The sequence below is a fragment of the Sylvia atricapilla genome, chromosome 25, assembly GCF_009819655.1.
Source record: "Sylvia atricapilla isolate bSylAtr1 chromosome 25, bSylAtr1.pri, whole genome shotgun sequence".
Lineage (NCBI taxonomy): Eukaryota > Metazoa > Chordata > Aves > Passeriformes > Sylviidae > Sylvia > Sylvia atricapilla.
The window spans coordinates 4,340,103-4,349,915 of record NC_089164.1 but is presented as its reverse complement, the minus strand read 5'-3'; the positions used below and the strand labels follow the sequence as shown (position 1 = coordinate 4,349,915).

Below are 9,813 nucleotides of genomic sequence, written 5' to 3'. Positions count from 1 at the left end.
TTTTCATATTGCATGTCAGCTATTGAGGGGTTATTTAACCTTTTCTAGGGCACTTTTTCTAAGGGAAGTGTAATTTTAAATGAAAAGGCAGAACACTTTTGTTAGAAAAATGTCATAAGAAACACTCCATGAAAAAGGAGCAGTTTGGGATGTGTTCTGTGGGTTTTAGCCTGGTTCTCTAAACAAAGTTGGTGCAACAGCTCTGCCTGTCCCTCCTTTCTTTTCTTTCCAGTAACAATCTCCATGTTTCCTTCACAATTCAGTTGATTTTAGCCAAACTTTGAGGCGTGGAAGACGATAAACTCCTCCAGAGCTCATAAATCCGGGCGAGTAGGGAGAAGAGAGAGATCCAGTTACTCCCACACCAGTGCAGGAGCCTTGTTAAACACCGACCAGCCCCACTGGAGATCCTCAAGACGTGAGTCAGTAGAAGGCCAGGCTTGGTCACCTCTGTGCTGCAGAGTGGGACCTCTCTGGAGCCACCAGGCTGGAGCAGACCCTGTCAGGTGTTGGTGTGTGGCTCCTGTCCCCGTGCAGAGGCTGCTGCTCCTTGAGGTGTGGGGACGGGCTGTTCCTTGAGTGAGCAGAAGGAAACTGCATTCCACATACCCTGTCAATGCAGAGCTGATGGTCTGGTTGTTCCAGCCAGCCCTGAGGGCAGACACAGACTCCCAACTTCCCTGTTTGGGGCAATTTCAGCTCTGTACCCCGTTCTTCCTCTCCTGCTGCCCCTTCTCCTGATGGTTCAGGGAGGAGGCATCACGCCTCGGCTTGCCCCTGTTCCCGGCGGGTTTGGGGAGCCTGGGGGGCTGCTCCTCAGGGGCCAAATGCTGTCCCCCAACACAGCCACGGGGCTGGCCGAGGTGGGCTCTGACTCTGTCTGGGGAGTTGCTGTGCTGCAAACTGCTCCCAGCAATTGCATCTTGCTGCCTTTGTTTCTAAGGCAGCTGCATTCCAGGGATAGAGGAGGACCTCTGTGAAAACAGGGCTTTGTCAATTGCTGTGCTATTATTGTTACAGATTGTGGGTGACACTTTGGTGGATATTTACTACAGGGCACCTGTGAGGAGGGGGAAGTTGATGAGGTTTTCTATGGGCAGCTAGAAGTGGCCTCATGGTCACAGGTCCTGATTCTCCTGGGGAACTTCAATCATCCTGGTATGTGTTGGAGAGACAACATAGCTTGGCACATGCTGGAAGTCCAGGAAGTTCCTGCAAATCATTGAAAATAACTTTTTGATACAAGTGGTGGAGGAGCCAAGGAGGAGAGGTGTGTTTCTGGACCTTGTACTACCAAACCAGGAGGGACTGGTTGAAGATGGGAAGGTTGGGGAAAGCCTTGCCTGTAGTGGATAAATGTTATGGTAAAACTCAGGATCCTGCGTGGGGAAGCAAAACAGTAGCAGGGCTAGAACCCTGATTTTCCAGAGAGCCAATTCAACCTTTCCAAAGACCTAATTGGAGAAATCCCATGGAATAGCACTCTAGAAGGGAAGGAGGCCCAAAAAACCTGGTCAATATTCAAGAATCCAAACTCAAGACCATCCCCATGATCCAGAAATGAAGCAAACGGGGCAGGAGACCTGCATAGAAGAGCAGGGAGGTTTTAGCAATTCTCAAATGGAAGAAAGAAATTTATGGGATGTAGAAAAAAGGGGCAGGCACGTGAGAGATCTTTAGGAACATCTTTGGGGGATGCAGGGATGCAACAAGGAAGGCCACAGTCCACTTGGAATCGAGTCTGGCAAGGGGTCTCAAGAACAAGAAGGGCTTCTCCAGCAGCAAAAGGAGTATTAGGGAAAATGCAGGGCTGCTGCTGAGTCCAGGGGTTGTCCTGGGCACGGAAGACACAGAGAAGATGAAATTACTCAACATCTTCTTTGCCTCAGTCTTTACGGCTGAGAGCAGCCCTCAGGAATCCCAGACGCTAGAAGAGATGGAGGATGAAGAAAGGAAAACTTCCCCTTGGCCACAGAAAGTTGAGAGAGATCAGCCAGGCAGACTTAATACCCATAAATCCATGATGAGATGTACCCACAGGTGCTGAGGGAGGCAGCAGAGGTTGTTGCTTAGCAGCTCTCCATCATCTCTAAAAAACCCTGGAGAGCAAGAGAAGTGCCCAATGACTGGAGAAAACTCCAGTTTTTTTCTGGAAAAAAGTTTTTTTCTCATTGTTAACTCTTGTCTTCAGAAGGGGCAAGAAGGAGGATCTGGGAAACTCCCAGCCAGTCAGCCTCTCCTTCATCCCTGGAAAGGTGATGAAACAGCTCATTCTGAATATCACCAAGCACCTGAAAGTAAAGAAGGTTATTGAGAGTGGTCAGCATGGATTCACTGAGAAGAAATCCTCTTTGACCAATCTGATGCCTTCTATGGTGGCAGGCAGGATGGATTGATAAGAGGAGAGCAGTGGGTGGTGTCTGCCTTGACTTCAGCAAGGTTTTTGACAGTGTCCCGTAACATCCCCATGGATAAGCTCAGGAAATGTGAATTGGATGAATGGACAGTGAGGTGGATCAAGAACTGGCTCAAGGGCTGAGCTCAGGCTCATGAGCAGAGCAGAATCCAGCTGCAGGCCTGTAATCAGTGGCGTTCCCCAGGGGTCAGTACTGGTCTTGTTGGATCAGTCTTACCCAACTTGTTTGTCAACAGCCTGGATGAAGGGTAGAATGGACCCTGAGCAGGTTTGGTGATGACACACAACTGGGGGGGTGGCTGATCCACCTGAAGGCTGGACTGCCATTCAGAGGGACCTGGACAGGCTGCAGAGTTGGATGGAGAGAAACCTAAGGAGCTTCGATGGGGGCAAATACGGGTCCTGCACCTGGGGAGGGATAACCCCAGGTACCAGCACAGGCTAGGGGTGACCTGCTGGAGGGCAGCTCTGCAGAGAAGGACCTGCAGAGGTCTATGAGTTGACCATGAGCCAGCAGTGTGCCCTGGAGTCAGGAGGGACAACAGGATTCTGGGGGGCATTGGGAAGAGTGTGGTCAGCAGGTCAGGGAGGTGATCCTTACTCTCTGCTCTGCCATGGGGAGGCCACATCTGTATTCAGTCCTGGTCTCCAAGTTCAAGAAAGACAGGAGTTACTGGAGGCCATAAAGATTAAGGGGCTGGAGCATCCCTTGGATGAGAAGAGACTGCTGGAGTTTGGCCTGGTTAGTCTGGAGAAGACTGAGAGCAGATCTCATCAATCCATATAAATATATCCAGGAGGTCTCAGAAGATGGTATCAGACTCTTTTTAGTGGTGCCCAGCAACAGGACAAGGAGCAACAGCCATAAATACAAAACACAAGAAGTTCCACCTCAAGACAAGAAAAAAAGCTTCATTCCATGGAGGGTGGCAGAGCACTGGAACAGGTGCCCAGGGAGTTACGGAGTCTCTCACTCTGGAGACATCCCAAACCCACCAGGATGTGTTCCTGTGTCACCTATTCCAGGTGATCTTGCAGAGGGGTTGGACTAGATGATTTTGAGGGTCCTTCCAAACCCAACTATTCTGGGATTCTGTGATTTTGAGAAAAGGCACAGGAAGTAGAAGAGGGGACCCATAATTGAGGGCTCAGGGGATGGATGGTTGAGGTTTGGAGCAGCAGAGGTTTGGATGAAGAATGCCAATCCAGGGATTAGGATTCAGGCATGGGGAGTGACCATGCATGTTTGTTGGCACCAGCCCCAGTGCAGCCTCTCCATCAAGGCCGATATGTGACACGGGTGTGTCCCACGTGGCTCCAAAACTCTAATAAATACATTTCCTCCCCAATCTTCAAGCTGTTGGGTGTTCCTGGCTCTTGGGAGGTGCTTTAAATCTGACTGCCAGAGCTGTGGGCTGCTGAGAGCAGAAGCTGCCTGCACGATGCTGAGCTCAGGTCTTCCTCCCGTTCTCCTGGTGCTCTCAGTGCTGGAGCTGAGCTGGTCCCTGAGTGATGAAGAAAAGAAGATCATCTTGGATGAGCATAATAAATATCGCTCCCAGGTCTCTCCTCCTGCCAAGGCTATGATGAAGATGGTAAGTGGCTTTTCTTACAGAGGAATATCAGGGTCTTTCGTCCAAGGCTCGATCTTAGTGCAAAGAGGAATCAGATTGTTCCTTAGAGAAGGCAGAGCAATTCTTGTGTAGGGTTACAAGTAGGTGTCAATGGAGGAGTTCCCTAAACTACCTCTAAAGAGAAGAGTTTCCTTTCCCTTTGGAGTTGTCTTAGATCATTTTCTGGAAGTTCCTAAGTGTGATGTGAGTCCCCAGCTGCTGTTGCATGAGCGTGATGCAGCTCTCAGTGACATGAGTGCCTGCTGGAGCTCCCTGTGATGGCAGGAGGGGCAGGTGAGACCCTGCCCTGAGCAGGTGCCATGACCTGGAGACTGCCAAGAGCTGCTGGGGGAATCCTGCTGTGTGGGACATGATGCAGTGCTCTGCACTTGCATCAACTTCAAACATGTCAGTCAAGTCTGTCAGTTATTTGGGCCCATCATGCTCCTACTCCTCCCTGTGCCTTGTGCAAGGCTGCCTTGGATGTGAAGGATCCCCTGTTTTGCTTGAGGAAATTGAGTCAGGTCCCACATCACATGTGGCTGCAGTGGGAGCAAAACTGAGCTCTAGAACTGCTGGTACTTTTTGTCTTGTTCAGACTCTTGATTTGATTAGAAATTGGCTATCAAGTTTTATCTTGCACCACATGTGATTTTTCCTCACTGTTTACGAATCATGGGAAGGAGGAGAATGACAACTGTTTATCCTGGAAAGTTGGAGCCCTTTCCTCCTTGCATCACAGTGTGCTTGGACAACACCTCACCAAAGTTGCCTAGGCTGAGTAAAGCCTTTGTGGGCTGATAAATGGGAGCTTAACAACCAAAGCCAAAAGTTAAATTCAGGGAGAGGAGGCCTAACCAGTGGCTGCAGACTCAAAGGGTACAGAGGCAGAACCCTCAGCACTCTGATGGTTTCTCCACACTGAGTTGAGGATGGTCCATGGTGGTGTTAGATGAGCTTCAGGAGTGGTTGTGAGGGTCGTGCTGGTGCCCTGACCTTCTCCTGTTTGACCCATAAGCCAAGGCTTGTTCCAGGACTGACCATGGAGCTCCTCTCTCTTGAGGACTGTGTTGGGTAGGGGTTTGAATTTTCCTCATGAATGGGGAGACTGTGGCCAGGCAGCACAGGGGTCCTTGGTAAGTGCCTTGTTCCTGTTGGAGAGCCCAGTGTCCCTCTCTGTGTGCTGACACTGAGCTCTTTTCAGAGCTGGGACATGGACCTGGAGGTTGGTGCTCAAAACCATGCAAAGAATTGCATCTGGGGCCAGAACGGGGGCCTCGGCAGGGCAAACCTCTTTGCTACAGCTTCAACTCTGGACGTAAAATCGGCCATTGAAGAATGGAACAAGGAGAGCAAATTCTACAACTTGACAACATCCACGTGTGTCCCCGGGCAGATGTGTGACAACTACACCCAGGTACCAACTGCTGGCGTGGAGGGGCTGTTGGGACAGGAGCTGTACCAGCACTCCAGCTCCTCTCAAAATCTTTGCAAAAGGACAGAGAACCAGGTGGGGTTCACAATGATAGAGGCGGACCTGGGCATGGTATCAGCCGTGAGCAGCCTTTTGGAGAAGACCTTTTTTTGAGACAAGCTCTACAGCCCCTTTTTTGGCTGCTCAGCAGAGCTCAGTGCCACCTTGTCTTGGGTTAGAAGGATGAGGTCTGAGTATTTCTTCACAGCTTGGGTGGGAGCAAGGAGGAGAAGAGATGGTGGTGGTAAATGGATGGATGGATGGTTCCAACACCAAAGCAGAGGTGGTGATGCTCTGCCTGGGTAGACTGTATGGTAGGAAATGTGTGGCACTGGAATATATGACCTTGGGAAAGTGGTTCAGACAGGGGCAAGGGGGAGGATCCTGTATGCCAAAGCAACATGGGGATGTGGGATCTGGAGCACATGCTGGGAGATGAGGAAGATGTTGGAGCAGCCCTTAAGGCCAGGAGAGAGACTGCCTTCACCCAATCCCCTCCCCTTCAACCCTGGTCTTTGCCTTAGGTGGTGTGGGCAGAAACAACTCGCGTTGGCTGTGAACACAGTTTTTGTAAGAAGGTCGATGGAATTGAAATAGAGAATCTACAGCTGCTTGTTTGCAAATATTATCCCCCGTAAGTTCCAGGCCCCAGTGCCCATCCCCTGCTCTGTTCTGAGGGGGGTGAGGGATCTGCTCCATGCAGTTGTCTGCCATGGCTTTAGCTGCCTTGGGGTCAGGCTGGTGAGTAAATGGCCCTGACAGGCCGTGGCAGGAGACCAAGACTTGTTCTCTATGTCCATCCCAAGTTTTGCCTTGGCTGGGATATCCCAGCTGAATCAGCCCCTCTCTGGGATGGGAGTTTCCCCTTTCCTCACGCCTTCTTTATCTTGGCATTTTCTGCTTTCAGGGGTAATAGAAAAGACAAACTGCCCTACATGGAAGGACCCTCGTGTGAAAAGTGTCCCACAGGCACAGTCTGTGAAGACAACCTGTGTGGTGAGTGAGCAGAGCCGTGTATGGCCCTGGAGGGGTTGTTGGGACTGAGACCCTGGGCTGGGTCTGAGCTCGGAACCCTCCTGGAGTTGTCAGGAAGCCCTTGAACTGCACTTCCACGGCTGGACCATGAGACATGAGGAGCAATTCCTGCTCCTAACAGAGGTCAACTGCCTCAATATGAGGAGGATTGGACAAGAGCCTTTGAACCCCGTTAAGGCAGTGTTTTTTTGCCCCTTGTGGGGCAGGAGGCTGTGTGAGGGACATGAGATGTCCCCAGGTTGGGAACCCCAGCGTGGGAAAGAGTCCACTATGACCTGAGAGGGGTCAGCTGCTGTTTCAGCCCCTTGTTGGTTTCTGCTGGTCCTGCTCAGTGCAGGGATCTGCTGAGGTGAGCCAGCCCTGACCTACGGCACTTTTAATCTCTGCATCTCTTTCATCCACCACAACAGCCCTGCCGAAACTCACAGCCACAGCCAAACCAGAACCCACAGTACCAGTACACACTAGAGCCAAACCAGAACCCACAGCATCAAAGGCCACCATAACCACAGCCAAGCCACCACCCACAGCCACACTGCGAAACACAGCCAAGCCCAAACCCGCAACACTCTTACCCATCACAAGAGCCAAACCAAAACCTGTCACCACGGTCCCAAAGGATGACCCCAGCCAGGCCAGAACCCATCACAACTCTGGCTAAGCCAGTATCTGCTGCTGCAAAACCAGCATGTGCCACAGGAGCTAAGTCACAACAGAAAACTGCCATGAGCACAAAGCCAGTGCAGAAAGACCTGCTAAGGCAACTGGGATCACTCTTTCCTTTTAGCCCATGTTAGACTCATCTCCAGAGGTAGAGGCAGCCACTGGAGAGCCTCTTATCTCCTTCACTAAAGAGGATCTTCTCCTCTAACTTCATGTTTTCTTCTTTTCCCTCAGTACCAGCAAAATTGGAGACAAGGCTGGACCAGATAAGTGTGGATCCGCCCAAAGGTGGAGCCCCCAGGACCTGCTTGGGGCTTTCGCTCTTCCTGCTCCCCAGTGCCATCCTGGTGGGCCTTCTGCTCTGAAGGCTCTTCCTCAGCTGTCCCTGCACCCCTCACCAAGGCTTCTGTCAGCGCTGGTGGTTCCCCAGCCCTGGTAGGCTCAGGAGACTCCTTGGACAATTCACACGCTCCCTCCTTACGCTGCCTTCTCTGCTGCAGCCCCAGGGGAACTCTGTCCCCTTCCTGAGGAGACCTGAGGGGCAGGAGGGTGTTTGCCATGATGCTGGTGACCTTGGACGCTTCTCCTTTTTCCTGGCTTCTGTTCCATTTCCAGGTTGGAAGTGTTGAGCTCTCCCATTCACCCGCCTGTGTGGCCGGCAGGCCTCGCCACAGTGTGACCCTGGGGACAGCAGGGTGACTTGGGGACAATGAGACGTGGTGGTTGGCTTTGGTGTTTGTAGATGAGACGTGGTGGTTGACTTTGATGTTTGTCAGGATGAGTCTAGCAGAAATGCTTTTTTCCCTCCCAATGTGTTTCAGTTTTGGACATATTTTCTCTCTTTCCTTCCTTGTCCAAATAGCGTGGCTGTTTTGAGGATTTCTGTTTCCACCTGGTCCTGGTGTAGCTCTGGCCAGTATTACCCAGCTGTTCTTCCCTCTCCTCCTCACACTCTGCAGCCCTTGTCTCCTCCCTCTCTCTAGCATGTCCCATTCCTCAGTTACTCCAATGCCACAGATTTATTTTACATGTGTGTTAGTTGTTTGCCTGCACCTGTGTGCACACACAGAAGAGAAACCTTCAGAGCTGAGAGAGGCCACCAGGCCTTTAAGTAGCTCTTCCCTGCATGGCATCATTCTTTGTATAATTTCAGTGTATTAGCATTTAAATACAGATCCTGCTTGATGTGTAACTTGTGTGTGTGTGGTCAGGGAGAGCAAATCCCCACACATGTTGGTACAATCTGAGCTCCGAAGATACAAGTGATGCCATTAGAGGTCACTGGTGGCTCTGCTGCCCAGCAGCACCAGCTGTCCTGCAGGAACCCAGCTGCCTGCAGGGTGTTCTCAGGTCACTGGCCAGTCCAGCCCAGCCAGGCAGTGACCAGCAGATGGCACTGGGAGAGGCACTGCTGAGAACTGGGCGGCTCAACTCCCTGCCCGCACTTCTGAGCTTTATTTCACCGCCAGCTTCACATGTAGTTAAGGATCAGATTAAAAATAACCTCGTGCCCAGGTGCTGTGGCTGCTGCACTCTCTGCCAGCAGGCTGAGCTCCTGCTGCTGAGCTGCCTTCGGGGCAGAAATCCATCCCTGCCTTATGGACAGATGACAAAAATACAGCCCCAGAGGCTGCTCCTCACTCAGGTGAGGGGAGAGGGGTCAGAGCTGGGAGAGCATTTCACTGTAGCATTCCCTGAAAATTCCCTAGAAACACTACAAGGAGCAGAAAACCCTTTTTCTTCCCAGCAAGATCAGGGCACAGGGGCAAGCCCTGATTTGTTGCAGTGCTGGATCCCCCACCCTGCTGAGTGCCATCGAGGCACCAGGGTGCTGCTGGTTAACAGCTGCCAACATAATTCCAGAATTCCAGGACTGAAGTGTTTTATCACTGGTGTGGGGCTAGAACCTTATGAAAACTCTTTCAGTCATGTTTTCCTGAAGGTTTTGACTTGTGGGGACAGGCTGTTGTGCAAGGGCCTATTTATAGAGTTCCTTGCAGCAGCAAACTCCAACCCAGAAGGAAATCCGCTTTCCTCTTGCCCTGGTCCCAGGACAGTGGGGCTGAGCCTGCCCACACAGGCATTTGGGGGCTTTGGCTTCATCCTGAATCTGGGCCTTTGGGCAAGGGGCAGGCTTTGGTGTGGTGCACGGGGAGGACACAAACATTCAAGGGAGGCTTTGGCAGCATTTCCATTCCATTTCTGGGGTTGGCACAAAGGGTGACCCTGGCACACGGTGACCCTGGCAAAGATTCTGCCAGGTTCTTACAGCCCCATGGCCCTGTGTGGTGGGAGCAGGAGAAGACATTAACCCTCAGCTGGGCTGACTTGGGTTCAGTGCTGGCATTGATGCTGTTTTAGGAGGTCTGGCTTCTTTTTGAACCTCACCTGCTTGGTTCCCTCCATTCCTGTTTCCAGCAGGGACAGGGAGGTGTTTGCTGCTGGTTGAGCCAGAGAATGTTGCTTTGCTCCAGCTCCTGAATCTCCTGTGAGTGCAGTGGGTCACAAAGGTTGGGGTGAGCTCATACACCCTGCTGGGGGATTTGCATTTGGGGTTATGCTGCTGGCAGGTGCATCCAGCTTCCACATGTTCCCTCAGAGTGTTTGGGCTG

At 51.6% G+C, this 9,813-nt stretch overlaps 1 protein-coding gene across 1 annotated transcript; it reads left to right on the top strand.

Annotated features, from left to right (window-relative positions):
- Window positions 1-84: 84 nt before the first annotated feature.
- On the top strand, window positions 85-8,393 carry LOC136371564 (peptidase inhibitor 16-like). The gene is made up of 6 exons (XM_066335713.1): window positions 85-418; window positions 3,774-4,011; window positions 5,234-5,446; window positions 6,028-6,137; window positions 6,411-6,499; window positions 7,436-8,393. Exons 2-6 carry the CDS (start codon window positions 3,859-3,861, stop codon window positions 7,564-7,566), a joined length of 696 nt encoding a protein of 231 aa, XP_066191810.1. The 5' UTR covers window positions 85-418; window positions 3,774-3,858; the 3' UTR covers window positions 7,567-8,393.
- Window positions 8,394-9,813: the final 1,420 nt, after the last annotated feature.